Source organism: Muntiacus reevesi, chromosome 3 (genome assembly GCF_963930625.1).
Source record: "Muntiacus reevesi chromosome 3, mMunRee1.1, whole genome shotgun sequence".
NCBI classification, from domain to species: domain Eukaryota; kingdom Metazoa; phylum Chordata; class Mammalia; order Artiodactyla; family Cervidae; genus Muntiacus; species Muntiacus reevesi.
In genome coordinates, this window is record NC_089251.1 from 252425659 (window position 1) to 252447512 (window position 21854).

At 39.9% G+C, this 21854-nt stretch overlaps 1 protein-coding gene across 7 annotated transcripts in view; it reads right to left on the minus strand.

Moving 5' to 3' along the window:
* Positions 1 to 8302: 8302 nt before the first annotated feature.
* ZNF385B (zinc finger protein 385B) overlaps positions 8303 to 21854 on the minus strand; it is a 335112-nt gene continuing 321560 nt past the window's right edge. For all 7 annotated transcript variants that reach the window (XM_065931867.1, XM_065931860.1, XM_065931863.1 and 4 more), the window contains 4 exons: positions 13615 to 13860; positions 12415 to 12593; positions 11231 to 11332; positions 8303 to 9793 (listed from right to left, as the gene is read on the minus strand). In XM_065931867.1, coding sequence (XP_065787939.1) covers positions 9578 to 9793; positions 11231 to 11332; positions 12415 to 12593; positions 13615 to 13860 — 743 coding nt within the window. In that variant the 3' untranslated portion in view covers positions 8303 to 9577. The remainder of the gene's footprint in view (positions 9794 to 11230; positions 11333 to 12414; positions 12594 to 13614; positions 13861 to 21854) is intronic.

Consider the following 21854-nt stretch of genomic DNA (forward strand, 5'->3'; position numbering starts at 1 on the left):
TCTGTAATGACAATGCCTCTCAGGAGAGCCTCCTGTTACCTGGAGCTACACAAAGAAGCCTACTGATCTTTATCTCAGAAAGACAGAAATCAAAGTGCAACGTGTTCCTTCACTATATGGCTTTCCTATTTATCATGCAAGCTTTGATTTTAAGGTTTAGTCCCATACGTGCCATGAGTTTATATGCAGTGGAAAGTGAAATGATTTTGGCATCCAAATAATGAATTCTCTTAAGGGAAGTGCCAGCATGGGATTCCAACTGCCTGATAGGAAGGAGAGTTTGTGTTCTACATTATCCTTTTATCATTTGAAACTTCTGGGTTCTGTAGGTTAAATGCTGTCAGCTGCTCTTCAAAGAAATTTTACTAGCTCTTCACTCTTAGTTCTTACATAGTTTGTGCTTTTTATGCATTTGATTCTTCCCCTCTGCCTAAATTACAGAGGATGAAACATCAGATGATATGCCTAAAATATCAGATGATATGCTGTCATCTCAGAGAAGGAACAAGGAGACTGCCTTTTCTTTCGCTTGGTGGGCTAGTGACCAGATTATGTATTTTATAATAAAAATGCACTTCCAGTCAACAGTGAAAGGTGAATTCATTTTGATCTTATAATAACGTCATGGAGTTGTATGCATCTAGGCATTGGTTATGCAGTTGCCATAGAATTGGTGTTTAGTAATAAAAGACATGGAACTGGTTGAACAACAGAACTTAGAACATGAGACAGATGAGAAGAATCTATATAAGAGGCATTGAGAATCATACATCTGAAGAGGTTATTTACATTATTTAAATTATTGGGCGTTTCCTTTTTTAAAGTAATCTTATTACAATTTCTCAATATGTCAGCAAAATAGTCTTTCTCAAGGCAGACGAGAAATCTGAAGTAACGGTAAAACTCCTTTTTTGCTTTTTATCATTGTTTTTCTTTGATATTTTTAGGCATTTATTTTCCAATTACAATTTCTTGGGGTCTTTTAAAATTGTCCCTCTGTCATTATATAGTGGAGGTCATCTATTTTGGTTGTAATAGGGTAACTGATTATATTTACATGATCCTGAAATAGCAGCATGTGTTCTTTGTAAAAAAAAATGTAAAAATTTACCAAAAATTATGAATAAAATATAAATTCACATGAAAATCTACAACTCAGGGGTAACGTCTATCAGTCTGGATAACTCTTTTATCAGACATTTTTCCAAGTATACATACAAACGAACAGATAGTTTTAAACTTTAATGCAAATGTGATCAAACTCAACATGCTGTTCTAACCTTTTATTTCCCCCACTAGGACACATATCATCAACATCTCTTCATAATTACAGAATTCTGTCATTGTACTGTTTCCCACTGTGTAAGTTCCATAATTTATTTACTCATCCCTATAAATGAACTTTTCCCCCGCTATTTTGAGAGCTTGTTTGGAGGTTCTAGCAGGGGAGCGCAGCTACTCGTATACCCTTGACCGAAGACCGGTCCTCCTCTATCGGGTATGGTCGTCCTCTTCGACCGAGCACGCAGCTTCGGGAGGGACGCACATGGAGCGGTGAGGAAGGAAGGGGACACCCGCCTAGCCAGCCAGATCAGCCGAATCAACCCTGGCGATCAATGGGGTGACAGATGTCGCAACCAGATCGCCCTCACATCCCCCCGCTATTTTGAAACGTACTTCCAGACTCATAGCACCACTCTATATATATCAGGTAGCTGAAAAAAGAATTTCAATGCTATTAAGAACTCTGCATCAGATTAGCAAACTGAGTCTCAGAAAGGCTGTTACAAAAAAGGCAGAGTAAATGGAAATGCCTATACAAAAAAAAAAAAAAAAACAAACCCAAAAACTCTACATCAGATTTAGATGTAAGCATTAACCAAGTTACAGTAACATTAAGCACTATGACACATTCTACCTCTTCAGCTATTTTTAATAGTCTTCTATTTTCAGCCTTGATAAATAAACTTGTAAATTTGTGTTGAACCAGACTTAAACTGTCATTATCCCATTATTTTTCATCTGAGTGAAATTATTGAGGCAGATATTTTGAGGAGATGAAGAAGGCTGGTATCTTTCAGAGCGCAAAGTGATTTTGGAATGTAAAGAAATTCTTTGAGTTGAGTTTCACTGAAGTTTGTAACTTGCCCATTTTCCTGAACTATGAAACTATAAATATCTGGGCTAAGGAATAATTTCTCTTGATAAGCAAACGATTAAGAAATACTGTAGACACTAAAAACAAACCTTAAATTTACAGTGTTAAGGTCCTAAAATAAAGCCTTGGACATGGAATTCCTGGGTCCAAGATTATGGGTAATTGACATAATGATACATATAATTCTAGAAAAGTCAAAGCAATTTTTATTAATACAAACAATGCATGAATGTATCTGTTTCCCCACTCTCACTGACATAAGGTTTAGAGAATTTATAATTTGTCAATATGCTAGATCAAAAAAGTGTTGATTTAATTTGTATTTTTTAATGATGATAAATATCTCTTCATATTTAATAAGGATTGGTATATATTTTGCCTTTTCTGGGTTGCCTCTTTGCCTGTTTTGCTATTGAACTTCTCATCTTTCTTCTCTGGAAGAGTTCCCTCACTTCATTTTATGACTTCTCTGTATAATAAAGATATGAAATTATATGTCACATTTAATATTTTCTTAATTTGTCTTGCATGTTTAAATCCTCCTTATAGTGTCTTTTAATTTTCTATATCAGAAAGAAGTTTATTTTTGTAACAGTAATAATTTTTTAATAATACAAAGATTTTGATTTTCTACAATCTGAAATTCTGTTTTTGTTATACAGAATACAAGATTTATAAACTTCAAACAACTCTGTGGTATATAAACACTTTGCATTTATTTTGGCTCTGTTATTTTAGTACTATTTCTATTTGCATTATACTCTTGTGAATAAAAGCATCAACTTACAATGAATGGATTTGCTATTCGCCACTACAGATGTGTTTTTGAGTCTTCAGTTCAGTTTAGTTCAGTCGCTCAGTTGGACTGGCCCGACTCTGTGACCCCATGAACTGCAGCATGCCAGGCCTCCCTGTCCATCACTAACGCCCGGAGTCCACCCAAACCCATGTCCATCAAGTCGATGATGCCATCCAACTATCTCATCCTCTGTCATCCCCGTCTCCTCCTGCCCTCAATCTTTCCCAGCATCAGGGCCTTTTCAAATGAGTCAGCTCTCCACATCAGGTGGCCAAAGTATTGGAGTTTCAGCTTCAGCATCAGTCCTTCCAATAAATACCCAGGACTGATCTCTTTTAGGATGGACTGGTTGGATCTCCTTGCAGTCCAAGGGACTCTCAAGAGTCTTCTCCAACACCACAGTTCAAAAGCATCAATTCTTCAGCACTCAGCTTTCTTTATAGTCCAACTCTCACATCCATAGATAACCACTGGAAAAACCATAGCCTTGACTAGATGGACCTTTGTTGGCAAAGTAATGGCCATGCTTTTTAATATGCTGTCTAGGTTGGTCAAAACTTTCCTTCCAAGGACTAAGCGTCTTTTAATTTCATGGTTGCAATCACCATCTGCAGTGATTTTGGAGCCCAGAAAAATAAAGTTAGCCACTGTTTCTCCATCTATATGTCATGAAGTGATAGGACCGGATGCCACGATCTTAGTTTTCTGAATGTTGAACTTTAAGGCAACTTTTTCACTCTCCTCTTTCACTTTCATCAAGAGGTTCTTTAGTCTAGGTTAACACCAAAAACTCAAAAATTGGCTAATTTGAGAAAAGCTTAATTAAAATTTAGAAATTTAAAATGAAAAAATTAATTTCATTTATCTACTTACTATGAAACCTTGTTTAGGAAACTAATTTACAGAAACATTTTTATATGTTAATTTTATTTGCTTCTCAGAATTACCCTGTGAGTTGGATATCATTATGTCTGTTTTATATATGTGAAATACTGAAGCATTGAGAAATTACATAAGATCATTTTCTGACATAAGGTCATAGAACTAATGAGTATATGAAATGACCAGAGCTTCAGTTCAGGTCTTTTGAGTGCAGAATATGTATTATTCTTTTTAATTCTCCTCTAGTCTAATTTTACTTTTCTACTATAATAAAAATGAAAAACAGGTGCTTAATGACAAGCTTGTCCAATCATCTGTAGATAAGTGACTTCTCTAAAATGAATAATGTAACATAAAGATATTTTCATTGCATCCACAGAAGGGATTGATGTGACAACCTGAGGTTTGATATAGTCTGAGCATTTAGTGAGGAGGAGAAGAACACATTATATTGTCATTCTGGCTTTAGAAATTTTAGCCAAAGAAATCAGGGCAGTTCCCGACAGTCCCTTTTCATAGTTGCTGAAAACATGCATCATATCCCTGATGAATTCTCCTGTGGAGCTAATTACCTGGAGGAAGGAAGGAGGCAAAGATGAGCATCCCCTGTGGACTTTTTTCTTGCAATATACGTTTTCTCCTCAACCCATCAAGGCACCAGAAACTGGCATTTTCTCAGAGAGGCCATGTAACCTGTAATATTAATTGAGGGCCGACAGATTAGCAAAACAAACATCTGGTAGAAAGAAAACTATAAGCAGAGACCAGAATCCATACAGCAGACCTAGAGAGGTGAAATGAAATTCTTCTGCCTGTTACCTGAAGATGCTTGTGCTTATCAAGGGTGTATATCTTTATGTGCGTTTTTTCTGTTGCTGTTTGTTTTTGGGGGCCACGTCATATGCCAATGCAGGATCCTAGTTCCCCAGCCAGGGATTGAATCCATGCCCCTGCTTTGGAAGCTCAGAAAATCTCAACCACTGGACCACCAGGAAGTCCCAAACGTGTATGTTTTGATGCTGACTTATCTATCAAGGAGTTCCTGCTCATCTTCCCCCTCTTGCCATGATCCCTCTCTCTGATGGCAGCTCAGGCAGTGGGCACCTATTCCTCAAAACACCCCCAAACTCATTCTCCTCAGTTAATCTCTTTAGACTCCCAAAAGGAGACAGCACAACAGGATTTTTACCTGATGCTCTATCAGTTCTTTCTCCTTTTTTTCCCCCAATGGGAATCCCTTGGTTCTCTTTCTCAGCTACGTTAACTGTAGTGTAATTTGTTTTAAAGCACTTTCTGAGAGAAAATGTACACAACCACAACCATTTCTGCTCCAGAAAATAAGATTTCTCTTAGGGCAGAGAAGGAACAACTCAAGGGTGATATGTTGTGTGCATAATATAAAAGGATTTTCTTTTTTGCTTTCATAATACTTTGATCTTGTTAAACAGGTATCAAAACAGCTTTAAGTTAGAGGCATCTGCAGCTACATATTTCCCTGTCTCTCTGTCCTGGTCCTATCAATGTCTATATACCATTGACATTTACTTATTGCAAGTTCCTTCCTCTGTCTATTTGTGACTGCATTTCACAGTGTGCCTTTAAAAATCTCACCATTTAGCTTTTAACACCCAGGAGGTCACTTCTCTCCTGAACAATTATGGTACTGGAGAAGAAGAGGAATACTCCTGAGACAAGTGTTGCCAGATTTAGCAAATAAAAACACAAGCTGTCCACTTAAATATGAATTTCAGATAGAAAACAAATATTGTTTGGTATACACATGTTCAAGATACTTATTTATGGAACATACTAGTCTATGTGTAATGTCATAATAAAGATTATTAAAACCTTATGCTAAAAATTATTCATTACCTATCTGAAAAGTTAATGAGGTATTTTTATATTTTATCTGGCAATCCTATGTGAGACCAGTTTTTAGATTCTATAGAGACCACAGGTGGACTATGTCAGAGTAAGCAGCACATTGTTTAACTTTCTGAATAAGCAGGGGGTAGAATAATAGTCTTTTCCCACTAGAAATGGCATAGGAAGTGGTACTAGTTCAAATTAATATACCCCTCAGGTTTGATCCATTCTGCCACCTCAGAATCAGGGTGGATGATAAGATAGATCTGCTTGATAGTGTTTTAATAATCATTGCTTGAAGCTATTCTTGGCTTCTTTTGCATCTTAATTGTTATTCTTTCATACTTCTTCCCTGAGGTGATTTTTAAAAACTTAGACTCTATAATAATCAGTAAATTCCTAGGTCTATTTGTATGTAGATATTTAAGATTTTTGAGGATTGGTAAGGTTTAATGAGATTTAGAATGAAATGTAATTGTCAATAATGTCTATTTAAAAAAAAAGCTTCTCTAGAGTTGAACTAAAACATAGTTCCTTCAAAATATGTCTGAAGGTCTAACAAAGGTTTAATGTAACTACCAGTAGTGAGAATTCAAGAGTCATATTGAAAATCCCCCTCAAATTCTGAGGGCTTCCTTTGTGGCTCAGCAGATGAAGAATCCGCCTGCAATGCGGAAGACCTGGGTTCGATCCCTGGGTTGGAAAGATCTGCTGGAGAAGGGAAAGGCTACCCACTCCAGTATTCTGGACTGGAGAATTTCAGGGACTGTATAGTCCATGTGGTAGCAAAGAGTTCAACACGACTGAACGACTTTCACTTTCAAATTCTGAATGTAAAACTGGAATCTTAATAGACACTAAAACTGACCTGATTATAAGTCTAGAATATTGAGGTCAACACATGTCAAACAGTTGGAGTAACTCTGATAGAGGAAGTCTGTTGCCACATTTCACAGCTGCACAGTCATCCACTGGCCTTAATATTTTAGAAATGAGAATTTAGCTCCTACTTCAACCCCTATTTTTCTCAACTTAAAAAACTGACATAGTCTGGACTTAAGATGGAGGAAAACAGAATCTATAAAAGCCACAAGGTGGCATTAGTGGTAAAGAATCCGCCAATGCAGAAGGCACAAGAGATATGGTTTCAATCCCTGGGTTGGGAAGATCCCTTGGTAGGAAGTGGCAACCCACTCCAATATTCTTGCCTGGAAAATTCCATGGACAGAGGAGCCTGGTGGGCTACAGTCCATAGGGCCGCAGAGAGTTGGACATGACTGAGCACAATAACTATAATGCTACTACCAGTTCAGTTCGGTTCAGTCGCTCAGTCGTGTCCGACTCTTTGGTTGTCCATCACCAACTCCCAGAGTTTACCCAAACTCATGTCCATTGAGTCGGTGATGACATCTAACCATCTCATCCTGTCATCCCCTTCTCCTCCTGCCTTCAATCTTTCCCAATATCAGGGTCTTTTCAAAGACGTCAGCTCTTCACATCAGGTAGCCAAAATATTGGAGCTTCAGCTTCAACATCAGTCCTTCCAATGAACACCCAGGACTGATTTCCTTTAGGATGGACTGGTTGGATCTCCTTGCTACCACTTCCCTCAAAATTCTATAACAGAGTAGTAGATTAAAGATGGCCAAAAATTCTTTTCTCAAAGTGAATAATCTCTTTCCCTTTGAATCTAGATTGATCTCAGGGACTTGGTTGATCAATAGAATGCAGCATAAGTGACATGCTGGGAGTTTTGAGACAATTTTATAGGAAGCCTTTTGACTTCCATCTAGAACTTCTTCATATGCTCTCTCTGGGAGTCCTGAGTTATACTAGATAACTACCTGAGACCACTTAGCTGGGAAGACCACCCAAAGGCCCTTGAACTGATCTAGTAGAGTCTAGCTTCCTAGTCCCTCCATCTAGGCAAACATATGAGCAAAGCTATTTTGGCCTCCATACCAGCCCATTTACCTGCCAAAGACTACCCAGGGATCTTTTATTGAGGACTCAGTAACAGTACAGCCCAGCTGAGCCTTGCTAGAATTACTGACCCCCTGAGATTGTGATACGATAAAATGGTTTTATCTTAAGCCACTATGTATTAGAGTAGTTCATTAACCAGATAACCAGAAAAAACAAGGATTTATTGCTCTTTACACTTAAAAACAGAATGAAGTGGAAGAAAAGAAGGATAGGCTGATTAGAGAAGGTCAAAGGGGAGAGTGGAATCAGCTCCTCTAAAAGGAGATCATTGTGTTGGACTTGAATAAAAGATGAGTTAGGGATTTAGAAGACTCAGGGAATGTTTAAAAACTATGTCAAAATTTTTGGCAGGCTGCTACTGTGATTTTGGGTCACAGTTACAACTCTGGTCCAACTTCTTAGAGATTCAGAGGGAAAACAGCAGTAAAGTCTCGCTTCATGCAGATGCTGTGAACAGTAATGAATAAACATGACAAATAAATATGCTGAAAATAAGAAGTGAAAATGCTAAATACATTAGAAGCAATCTTTACACCTACTGAAAATCCTTCATCAGATGATTTCAAGTTGGAGGTGTCTCAGGAGAAAATAACTTTGAAAATACAAACAGATTTTATTTTTTGTACTTTTATTGAAAAGGTACATTTAAAAAAATACACAGACATTTTACCATTTACAGATTGCAGATATAGATGCTCTAAAAGAGTTCATTCTATTTTGCTGTCTTATACCTCTTGCCCCTGATATCACAAACATTCCAGTCTTGTTGATATCAGCTTAGAAACGGGGGCATGGGAGCATGACCTGCAACAGATTTCAGTGAACAGAAAGACAGATTGTTCAATTATAAATTTTTTTAATCTTCTGTACATTATTGCATTAGGGAGCCACAAAATTATGTAGCATCATTACAAATGAAAACAGGTTAAAAATGAAGAGGATAATGACGTAGAAATACATAGATTCATTGTCTTCTTGCAGAGTGCACAAGAGGTGCAAAAATGTGCAATTTAGGAAGCTCGTTTTCTGTTTGTATACATTTGCTTAGCAACTCAAAACTGGTGAGGAAGCTCCGAAATAAGTTAAACAAAAATAGCAGACAGGTAGTAATCAGAGCTATGTTATATGGCTTTCTATTTCGTTTAAATATCACCAAATAAAACGTAAAACAAAGAAAATACATTATTTTATCTTCTGTTCTCTCAAAGAGAAAATTCAAAGCTACTTTGCTTCCTAACATTTACACAGCAACTAAAAATGTTTAATTCAGACAAGAAATACAGACCTAGTACTACACAGGAAACAACAGCACTTGGGTCTCACACAGTACACGATCCCTGTCAACAAGGGTACACCAGAAGGAGAACGCGGGGATGCGTCGCTGAGATGGTAGCCACAAGCAAGCACTTGCGTTCATCCATTTTGTTCCACATTAGAATGTGCCCAGTTGGATTCCAGGACTATTTACAGACGTGTGAGGAAGACCCTAGTTTTTCAAGTCTGTCAGGAAAATATTCCATACTGTTTCTAAGCCAGATCACACCCATGGGAAAATCGTCAGAGAATGATATATATGCACATATATATTTTTTTTCTGACAAACACATTTGCAAGAAACTCAGTATTTCAGATACACAAACTGAATGGGTGAGGGCAGGGGGAGGGAAGAGGGAGACAGAGCTTGTGCTGCTGAGGTTCCGAGATCGCAGGCGCGCCCGCCAAACACTGTTGAATCCCAGGGACTTGCTCTTCGGAGTCGGCTCAGCGAGGCCTGCTGCCTTCTGCAGCGGGGGCCGCGCTGCCGCTCCCAACGCTCCCGCTGCCCAATCTGTCGGCTTTCCTGCCCTCCCTCCCCACTGCCTCAGCCGTCCGGGGCTCGCCGAACCTCAGTACGGGGCGAAGAGGATGGAGGCGGGCGTGGCGCGGATGGGGCCGTGGCCCGGCCTCAGCAGCGCGGGCGGGATGGCTGCGGCCTGGAAGAGCGAGGCCGACGGCCGCGGCGGCAGAGACAGCGCGGAGGACACGGCGGCCGCCGCCAGCGGCGAGGACAGGAAGGCCGGGGCCAGGGGCTTCATCATGTCCTTCTGGAATGCAAGTTTGGCCTGGCAGAGGGCGAGAACCAGGAGTGGGGTAGGGAGAGAACCAGGAGTGGGGTGGGGAGAGAGTTTTCAATGATGGCAGCACTGATAATATTTCCTAAGTAAAACCCAACACTCAGAAGTCAAAATTTAAAAATCTTGACCCCTCTAGATTATTTTCACAAAGCTTGGTTTCAAAGTCTCTTGGCATACCTTAACTATAATTTGTTTCCACTTCACCGCTTGTCGGGTGGGTCCTTGCCCCTGGGCACTAAGATGGAGGAAAGCCTCTCTGAACAGATACTGAAGCTATTTTATGCTGCGGCTCACAAGGAAAAACCAAACATGCCCAGAAGGCTTCCTGTGTAGATTGTGGAGGACCTCCATTCAAAATTCTGGCTTGTCTTAACCCACAATGAGGCTTTTAAGAGAATGTGCCTTACCCTTCACCTCACATCTTAAAAAAGCTGCACTGGGTTAGGTAACTGGAGTTCGGGACAGTGGGGACCCATGAGGAGTCAAGAAGACACAGTCAGTTTATACCTCTCTGGCCACTTAAAAACTATTCCCTGAAAATCTGCAGCTAACTCAGAGTTGTCATTGGTAATGATTGTAAGTGGGCTAGAAACTATCTCTATTTAAAAGAAATCCCAGGTGGAATCTTCCTGTAAAGTAAGAAATCATCCTTAATCCCTCTCTTTTGCAATCAGGAGGAGCTTTGCAAGCTGGATTTGCTTAATGCTCGTAACACCTGCTTGCAGCATCCATGTAGCTTTGGAAAAGGTGGGGGTAATGTCAGTATCACCTCCAGCTGGCCAATCCCAGCTTTCAGGCTCAGACAGAACACCACACTGGGCTGAGTCCCAGGGAGATTAGGAAATCCTTCCATCTGGGCATTTATATGACATCTATTGGTGGAGCCCATTGATACTTTTGCAAAGAAATGGAAAATAGCACACATTGAGAGCAGGTAAGACAGGCTGACTCTCAACATGCCTGCTAGACAGGGAAAGAGACAGGAATACACATAACCCATGTGCTTTCTGGAAAAACAGAAAAACACCCCAGAAGGGAGGAGGATATTAAATAGATGCACTTCATTTTTGGAAAGCAGTCCCTTTCCCCAAGTATAACATGCTCCAAGATTCCTCACGCATCACTGCCCTTGTTCCCAAGACTTGACTTTTGTTTATATGCTAAAGAAGGGAATCTTCAGAAAAGGTCCTGTGAACAGTAAAGTACTGGCCCTTAAAGAGGTTCAGTTTCTTTCTTCTAAGCAATCTATCTTCAAGGTGTCCTAGAGAAGGGACTAAGTTCCTTCTAAATTTCCTCTCTATGAGGGCTATTTACATTCAAAACCCTTTCAGGACCAATTGGTCCCTAGACCCTCCTTACCCACAGTCTCTGCCCCAGCCAGCAGGGCTGCCCCACAACACAGGTGAGTAAGCAAGGTGAACTTACTGCTAAAATGCTCGGGCTCCGCTGGAGTTTGTTGTAAGGGCTGTATTTCGGCTTTAATGGCTTCCCAGCAACTCGATCCTTATGCCTTCGGCTAGAAATGTGCTGAAAAAAATTTGATGCGTTAGCTGAATCAATGTGTGAGTTTTATGTTATGTAAATTGTATTTCCTAGACAGAATAATATGTCTGGTTCCTGAAAATAGTACATGCTGAGATCAGGTTAAGAGCTGGTTCCTTCATCCCCAGTTCCAGGTCCCTGGTTCTGTGGTAGTGTGGGTAAGATCACCACACTCTCTGAATTAAGATTTGCTCCCATTACATTGTCACACCTCTCTCCCTTTCCTTTCTCTATGGCACTCCTTCAGCTTTGCCTGGTATTACCGCTGTGACTAGGGGCTTCCCAGGTGGCACTAGGGGTAAAGAATCTGCCTGCCAATCTAGGAGATGTAAGAGACACAGGTTAGATCCCTGGGTTGGGAAGATCCCCTGGAGGAGAACACGACAACCCACTCCAGTGTTCTTGCCTGGAGAAATCCCATGGACAGAGGAGCCTGGTGGGCTACAGTCCACGGGGCGCAGAGTCGGATGGGGCTGAACAGGCATGCATGCGCCACAGTGACTGATGAATCTGTCTCCCTAAGCAGATTTTGGGTCCTTGGAAGACAGACTGAACCTCTACTGTCTTAGAAGTCCCTGTCTAGTTGTAAGCTCCAAGTGACCGTGGTGCTCCTTGGTCTATAACACCAAGCCTGGAATCTGACATGTAGTAATAGTAAGTGAAAAGTAAAAGTGTCAGTCGCTCAGTCGTGTCCAACTCTTTGCGACCCCATGGACTGTAACCCACCAGACTCCTCTGCCCACGGGATTCTCCTGGCAAGAATACTGGAATGGGTTGCCATGCGCTCCTCCAGGGATCTTCCAAACAGAGAGATCGAACTCAGGTCTCCCTCACTGCAGGCAGATTCTTTACCATCTGAGCCACCAGGGAAGCCTGTAGTAACAGTAGGTGCACAGATATTTAGTACTAACTTTTTCTTCCACATAGCACTTGCATGTTGTATATCATAGGCATCCTATAAGGTCAGGAAATTTAACTGTGAGCACAGTGAGAACCATTAATATAGACTAGGGATACAGTCAAAAGGATACCCAAGCAACAGTGACTACTAATTCAGGGTACATTACCTGTTTGAGTTGAATTTCTGAATTAACATGAACATCACAGATTTCACAATGAAATGTCTTGTTCTGTAGTCCTGACCCCTTACTGCCATTCTGCATCTTTAATCTTGATCCAGGTCTTGGATAGGACTTAATTGGGCCAGCCCCGTTACGAGCTTCAACCATAGTCTTGTGTTTAGATCCTAAGACAGAAAGAAATATATAGTAAATAGCTATTTAAGAACTTTATGAAGCTCTTGAAAAGTTTATCTTTAGGTTGAATTTCCCAAAACTTTTTGAAATGACCTTTTTAATGCTAATCTGGTGCTTCCCAGGTGGTGCTAGTGGTAGAGAAACTGCCTGCCAATGCAGGAGATGCAGGAGACTCAGGTTCCATCCCTAGGTCGGGAAGATCCCCTGGAAGAGGACATGGCAACCCATTCCAGTATTCTTGCCTGGAGAATCCCATGGACAGAGGAGCCTCATGGGCTAGGTCCCCACAGTCAGAAAGAGTTGGACACGACTGAAGCGACTTAGCATGCACATATATATAACATTTTCATTGGGGAAAAAAAAAAAGGAAACCATGAGTATATAATAAAGAAAATATGAAAATATAGAGAAGCATAAGAAAATAAACATTACCTCTGTTTTCACCACCCAGAGATAACCACTGTTATCATTTTAGTGTATTTCTTTTCAGTTTCTTTTTTTAGTGTACTAAAAAAAATATATTTTCAAAATTGGGATCATGCTAATGAAATATCCTGATAATTTCACACATCAAATCATATTTTCCTATAATTTTGCTGTAATGGCTAAGTAATATATTCTATCATACTGGGTTACTATAATTCGTTCAACATTTCCCTACTGAGGGACTTTAAGCTTGTTTCCATTTTTTTCTCTTAGAACTGTGTTACAGTGAACATTGTGCATAGAGAGATATTTGTCTTCATCTCTGTCATTTCATCATAATGAGTTTGGGGAAGTACTAGATGCTTTTGAGAAAATAAAGAACAGAACAAATTTTATCTCCAAGCTGCTTTTGCCTTGCTGTTTCTAAAGCTGTTACACCATACTTTCTTAAAATCACCCCTTTGAATCAAAAAGTAAAGAAGACTGAACAAACCTAATGTCTGAACAACAAAGGATAAGGTATTCTGATGGGAAAAGCTGGATCTTGTTATAAACATTACTTAAATTCAAACAGTAGCTGCTAACCTGTGTTGTGTGCCTCTAGCTGTGACAGGGAGTTCACAGCCACTTTGCATAGTGAACAATAAAGCAGTTTTTTGGCTTTTTCTTCTTCTGATTCAGAAACAGTACCAGGCGCTCCATTGGTGCTCTTGGAGGGAGAAGTGGCTCCTCCAGGTGGCAGGGGTGTGGTGCCAGGTTTGAGAAGAAATGAGCCACCTTCAGAACTTGATACTTGATTGGAAATGCTGACTTTTAACTTCCCTTTTTCTTCTGAGAGACACACACAGAGAGAATGTTAAGGCCTCATATACCATAAGGACAGACAAATTGACATAAAGGAATTAAAAATAGAAATCTGATTTCTATACTGTAGTTTTAAAAACATTTTTATTTTATATTGGAGTATAGTTGATTTACAATGTTGTTTTAGTTTCAAGTATACAGCAAAGTGGTTCAGCTATACATATACATATACCCATTCTTTTTCAGGTTCTTTTCCATATAGGTTATTACAGAAAACTGAGTAGAATTTCCTGTGCTATACAGTAGATCCTTGTTGTTTATCTATTTTGTATATGGTAGTTTGTGTATATGTTAATCCCAAACTCCTAATTTATTTTTCCATACCCCCCACCTTTCCCTTTGGCAGGCAGAAGTTTGTTTTCTATATGTAGCTTTTGTGTGTGTGTGTGATGCAGATTTTAGGTGACATTGATTGAAAAAAGAACTCCATGGCTTCAGTTCCCATATCAGGTCACTGCGGGGTCATGATGACTCTTGAAACATGATTTTGTTCTCCCACTTGGGGCAGGTAACTTTCTGTCTGATATCCTTGAGTTATAAATTTTGTCCCTTTAGTATATAGGGAAACCAGCTACCTTCCAGTCTGATTAAATGATATAATGGTAACATGAAATAAGACATGCAATGGCAGTTTCATTTGACTACTCATGTTTTAATTATGACATGGAGAACATAAAGTTAAAATTCAATTTTTATACCAAGTTAAAATTTTAACCTTGGGGAATAGGGCAGAGGGGAAGGAAGAAACATAGTTAATTTTGGTTATGATTGGTTAAGCTTTTGCTGCTCTTTGAATGGCAATGCAATTTACCCAAAATAAAAGATTCAAAGATTCTATTCATTATACTTAATAACTACTGCCAGTCTGAATCATAAGTTTTAAATAATGACATTAACCACAAGCACAGTATGAGGATTAGCCAAATCATTTACAGACGTCTTGGCATTTTGATCATGTAGCTACCAAATGCTTATAATCCTCAAGGTCCATGTGCAGGCTATAAGAGGGGTCAAAGTGACTTTAACAGAGTCTAACACTTGGGGTTCATTTGCTATTCAAGACAGACTCTGTTCAGTGACTCCTTTGGGAAAGAAGCTGGAGCTTCTAAGGCAAATACAAAATTCATCACAAGTTTAATCCTAGCAGAGCCTTGCTCTTAGAAAACATCTGTAGATATGCTGATAAACTCTCATTAAGAGAGAAAGGGAATTAAAACTGAAAATTTATTTAATTGCCCTAATCATGTACCATGGACCTGGATGACCAAGAAGGAAGGAAGGATGAAGGAATGATAAGGTTCTGGGTGTCTCTTCTGTATTTGGGGCAAACCAACACTTCCACACACATCAAAAATAAGGGGAGATGGTATTTCTGCTTAAGTGATTTAGGGATCAGCAGTTGATTTCCATCGCTTTTCCTGAGTTGGATTCATCTAGGTCAAGACTAGACACAGCAGGGATACTATAGATAAATTTCAACACCTGGGTGGTGTTTAGAATAAAGGAATGCTCAGATCCCTTTTAATCCTTGATTTCCACAATCTATAGTCCTTTTTAGAAAGTTTATTAAAACTTGAGGATACCATGAAGTATGATGGAAAAGATCTCAGGTTTTTACTAACCTGACCTCAAATAGTATGAGAGAAGAAAGTAAATCATTCTTCCTAAACGGTAATAGTAAGTAAGTTAGATTGAAGATTACTTCAGGCCTGGTATTCTCTTCTCTATAAGGATCCCTCATATTAGATTTGCAGTTTTCTAGAACTCACAAAGCAGATATGGAGATGATAATGGCAGAAAGCAAAGAGGAACTAAAGAGCCTCTTGATGAAAGTGAAAGAGGAGAATGAAAAAGCTGGCTTAAAATACAACATTCAAAAAACTAAAATCATGGCATCCAGTCCCATCACTTCATGGCAAATGGATGGGGAAACGGTGACAGACTTTATTTTCCTGGACTCCAAAATCACAGTGAATGGTTACTGCAGCCATGAAATTAAAAGATGCTTGCTCTTTGGAAGAAAACCTATGACAAACCTTGACAACATATTAAAAAGCAGAGACATTACTTTGCCAACAAAGGTCCATAGAGTCAAAGCTATGCTTTTTCCAGTAGTCATGTATCGATGTGAGAGTTGGGGCATAAGGAAGGCTGAGTGCCAAAGAATCAACATTTTTGAACTGTGGTATTGGAGAAGATTCTTGAGAGTCCCTTGGACAACAAGGAGATCAACCAGTCAATCCTAAAGGAAATCAACCCTAAATATTTACTGAAGGACTGATGCTGAAGCTCCAATACTTTGGTCACCTGATGTGAAGAGCAGAGTCATTGGAAAAGACCCTGATGCTGGGAAAGATTGAAGACAGGAGGAGAAGGGGGCAACAAAGCATGAGATGGTTGGCTGGTATCATCAACTCAATTGACATGAGCCAGAGCAAACTCCAGGAGATAGTGAAGGACCGGGAAGCCTGGTGTGCTGCAGTCCATGGGGTTGCATAGAGTCAGACATGACTTAGTGACTGAATGATGCAAAGCAGAGAAATAATTCAGTAATCTTTTAAGATCTGTTCCTGTGGTGTTACTGTGTCTTGTGATGGAAACTTAAGTTATTGCGTAGCGAAATCCTTCTTGGCCTCAAGCAATTCATAAAGTATTTTATATAAATTCCTAAAGAATCTGACGTGTTTTGGTCATTTAGTCACTCATTCTGTCTTTTATTCATATCATTATTTTAATTTCCCTTATGTTGACCCCTCTCCTATACTCTTACATGCTGCTACTGCTGCTAAGTCACTTCAGTTGTGTCCGACTCTGTGCGACCCCATAGATGGCAGCTCTTACATAGAACTTTATAATTTACTAAGTGCTATCACTTACATTATCTTTTAATCTCTTACAACAAACTTGTGAAAAACGTAAGGCTGAAGATTATTTCTACCTTAAAAATGTGGAAACGGAGGCTCATCAATATTCAAAAATACCCCACCGGAAAAAAAAAAAAACACCCCACAGATTAGTAGGTAGCATCAATGAGCATGATCTTTCCTGTAACTATTCACCATGTAATGTATTAGTCTTCCTGCACAGAGAGGACTTCAGGTCGCATTAACATTATAAAAGGCATACATTAGTCACCTGGAGATGTAAAAAAGCTGTTTCTTTGTTTTACAATTATAGCTTAGTTTTAAAGCATATTTGCCTTAAAAACACTTATGATATTCAACAATCATCTGATTCAGGGTACACTGAGAAAATGGACAAAATTATATCTTTTTCCTCTGTGCCCCTATTTCTTTAAGAAAAAGTACACAGATTTCCTTTTTACCTCTCCTTTTCAAAAGAGGTCATTTACTCATTAGCAAGTGCATATTAATAATATACTAACTGCTGACAATGTGCTAGGTACTGAAGAGCATAGTTTTGATAAATAAAGTAGGTATAGATTTTAAAAAGGGCTCCCCTGGTAGCTCAACTGGTAAAGAATCTGCCTGCAGTGCAGGAGACCCTGGTTTGATTCCTGGGTTGGGAAGATCCACTGGAGAAGGGACAGGCTCCCCATTCCAGTATTCTTGGGCTTCCCTGGTGGCTCAGATGGTAAAGAATCTGCCTGCAATGCGGGAGACCTGGGTTGGGAAGACTCCCTGGAGGAGGTCATGGCAACCCACTCCAGTATTCTTGCCTGGAGAATCCCCATGGACTGAGGAGCCTGATGGGCTACAGTCCATGGAGTCACAAAGAGTCAGACCTGACTGAGTGACTGAAATAACTGAAGCAAAGCATAGCACAGACTTTAAAAAAGTAATAGTTTAGCAGGGGATATAAGAAATTCATTCAGAGATCTCTAATTTATGACAGAAATTGGCAAGAGGCATGAGAATCTAGAATTGAAAGAAATTATGTTTGGTTAGGAAGAAATTTTTCATTAAGGAAGTGGCATTCTGTCTAGGTTTTGAAGATGAGTTTTGAAGATCAGTTTAAGTCTGAATTTGGCAATAAGGAGTTCATGATCTGAGCCACAGTCAGCTCCAGGTCTTGTTTTTGCTGACTGTGTAGAGCTTCTCCATCTTTGGCTGCAAAGAATATAATCAATCTGATTTCGGTGTTGACCATCTGGTGATGTCCATGTGTAGAGTCTCTCTTGTGTTGTTGGGAGAGGGTGTTTGCTATGACCAGTGAGTTCTCTTGGCAGAACTCTATTAGCCTTTGCCCTGCTTCATTCTGTACTCCAAGGCCAAATTTGCCTGTTACTCCAGGTGTTTCTTGAATTCCTATATTTGCATTCCAGGCCCCTATAATGAAAAGGACATCTTTTTTGGGTATTAGTTCTAAAAAGTCTTGTAGGTCTTCATAGAACTGTTCAACTTCAGCTTCTTCAGCATTACTGGTTGGGGCATAGGCTTGGATTACCATGATATTAAATGGTTTGCCTTGGAAATGAACAGAGATCATTCTGTCGTTTTTGAGATTACATCCAAGTACTGCCTTTCAGACTCTCTTGTTGACCGTGATGGCTACTCCATTTCTTTAAGGGATTCCTGCCCACAGTAGTAGATATAATGGTCATCTGAGTTAAATTCACCCATTCCAGTCCATTTTAGTTCACTGATTCCTAGAATGTCAACATTCACTCTTGCCATCTCCTGTTTGATCACTTCCAATTTGCCTTGATTCATGGACCTACCATTCCAGATTCCTCTGCAATATTGCTCTTTACAGCACTGGACCTTGCTTCTATCACCAGTTGCATCCATAACTGGGTATTGTTTATGCTTTGCCTCCATCCTTTCATTCTTTCTGGAGTTATTTCTCCACTGATCTCCAGTAGCATATTGGGCACCTACTGACCTGGGGAGCTCCTCTTTCAGTATTCTATCATTTTGCCTTCTCATACTCATGGGGTTCTCAAGGCAAGAATACTGAAGTGGCTTGCCATTCTCTTCTCCAGTGGACCACATTCTGTCAGACCTCTCCACCATGATCCAACTGTCTTGGGTGGCCCCACACGGCATGGCTTAGTTTCATTGAGTTAGACAAGACTGTGGTCTGTGATCAGATTGGCTAGTTTTCTGTGATTATGGTTTCAGTGTGTCTGCCCTCTGATGCCCTCTCACAATACCTACTGTCTTACTTGGGATTCTCTTACCTTGGACGTGGGGTATCTCTTTACAGCTGCTCCAGCAAAGCGCAGTCACTGCTCCTTACCTTGGATGAGGGGTATCTCCTCATAGCTGCCCCTCCTGACCTTGAATGTGGAGTAGCTCCTAACCACTAGACCATTCAGGTATGACCTAAATCAATTCCCTTATGACTATACAGTGGAAGTGAGAAATAGAGTCAAGGGACTAGATCTGATAGACAGAGTGCCTGATGAACTACGGACGAAGGTTCGTGACACTGTACAGGAGACAGGGACCAAGACCGTCCCTATGGAAAAGAAATGCAAAAAGGCAAAACAGTTGCCGGAGGAGGCCTTACAAATAGCTGTGAAAGAAGAGATGCGAAAGGCAAAGGAGAAAAGGAAAGATATTCCCATTTGAATGCAGAGTTCCAAAGAATAGCAAGGAGAGGTAAGAAAGCCTTCCTCAGTGATCAATGCAAAGAAATAGAGGAAAACAATATAATGGGAAAGACTAGAGATCTCTTCAAGAAAATTAGAGATACCAAGGGAACATTTCATGCAAAGATGGGTTCGATAAAGGACAGAAATGGTATGGACCTAACAGAAGCAGAAGATACTAAGAAGAGGTGGCAAGAATACACAGAAGAACTGTACAAAAAGGATTTTCATGACCCAGATAATCACGATGGTGTGATCTCTCACTTAGAGCCAGACATCCTGGAATGTGAAGTCAAGTGGGCCTTAGAAAGCATCACTACAAACAAAGCTAGTGGAGGTGATGGAATTCCAGTTGAGCTATTTCAGATCCTGAAAGATGATGCTGTGAACGTGCTACACTCAATATGCCAGCAAATTTGGAAAACTCAGCAGTGGCCACAGGACTGGAAAAGGTCAGTAATCATTCCAGTCCCAAAGAAAGGCAATGCCAAAGAATGCTCAAACTACTGCACAATTGTACTCATCTCACACACTAGTAAAGTAATGCTCAAAATTCTCCAAGCCAGGCTTCAGCAATACATGAACTGAGAACTTTCAGATGTTCAAGGTTTTAGAAAAGGCAGAGGAACCAGAGATCAAATGGCCAACATCCGCTGGATCATCGAAAAAGCAAGAGAGTTCCAGAAGAACATCTATTTCTGCCTTATTGACTATGCTAAAGTCTTTGACTGTGTGGATCACAATAAACTGTGGAAAATTCTGAGAGAGATGGGCATACCAGATCACCTGACCTGCCCTTTGAGAAACCTGTATGCAGGTCAGGAAGCAACAGTTAGAACGGGACATGGAACAACAGACTGGTTCCAAATAGGAAAAGGAGTACATCAAGGCTGTATATTGTCACCCTGCTTATTTAACTTATATGCAGAGTACATCATGAGAAATGCTGGGCTGGAAGAAGCACAAGTTGGAATCAAGATTGCCGGGAGAAATATCAATAACCTCAAATATGCAGATGATACTACCCTTATGGCAGAGAGTGAAGAGGAGCTAAAAAGCCTCTTGATGAAAGTGAAAGAGGAGAGAGAAGAAGCTAACTTAAAACTCAACATTCAGAAAACTAAGATCATGGCATCTGGTCTCATCACTTAATGGGAAATAGATGGGGAAACAGTGGAAACAGTGTCAAACTTTATTTTTTTGGGCTCCAAAATCACTGCACATGGTGACTGCAGCCATGAAATTAAAAGACGCTTACTCCTTGGAAGGAAAGTTATGACCAACCTAGACAGCATATCAAAAAGCAGAGACATTACTTTGCCAACAAATGTCCGTCTAGTCAAGGCTATGGTTTTTCCAGTGGTCATGTATGGATGTGACAGTTGGACTGAGAAGAAAGCTGAATGCCGAAAAATTGATGCTTTTGAACTGTGGTGTTGGAGAAGACTCTTGAGCATCCCTTGGACTGCAAGGGGATCCAACCAGTCCATCCTAAAGGAGATCAGTCCTGGGTGTTCATTGGAAGGACTGATGCTGAAGCTGAAACTCCAATACTTTGGCCACCTCATGTGAATAGTTGTCTCATTGGAGAAGACTCTGATGCTGGGAGAGATTGGGGGCAGGAGGAGAAGGGAATGACAGAGGATGAGATGGTTGGATGGCATCACCGACTCGATGGACATGAGTTTGAGTAGACTCTGGGAGTTTGTGATGGATAGGGAGGCATGGTGTGCTGGGATTCGTGGGGTTGCAAAGAGTCGGACACAACTGAGTGACTGAACTGAACTGAAATGAACTTTGAAGTTCATATTTAGATAAGCATGGAATGGAGTGGAAAGGAGTAGGAAGTGAATGGTTAGAAGTGGAAATGTGAGGAGATGTTTAGGTGTTAGAAAGCTTGGGGTTTCCTTGTGAGTGCCTGGTAGGTGAGCACAGAAAATGGCAACAGGTATAATGGGAGATATAAAGATGGATTGAGTCAGAAGGCAGAGAATATTTTAAAATTATTAAAGTAGATACTAAGGATAGCTGTTTCCCTTTTAAATAGTTATGGAGTGTTTAAGATTTACACGGTTTAACATTTAGATAATTTATGCTTTAGTTTGCATGCCCTAGATAAATCAGAGTCTTAAACTTTGAGAATATTAGAAACATATTGACTTTGGAAATATGTAAATGGTTTCATCATATTCAGGGGATTCTGCTGCTGGATTGATACTACCTAGTCAGTAAGACAGATCCTAAAATCAGGAGAGTCTCTGATGCAATAGTTTATTTAAATTCTGACTTTCTTTCTGGATATGTATACTTATAAGCATCAAAGCCTAATTTTATTATTAGCATTTTAATTGTTAGATATTTTTATCAAAGTCTGTTATTTCTCTTCCCTTACTGACATTTTTAC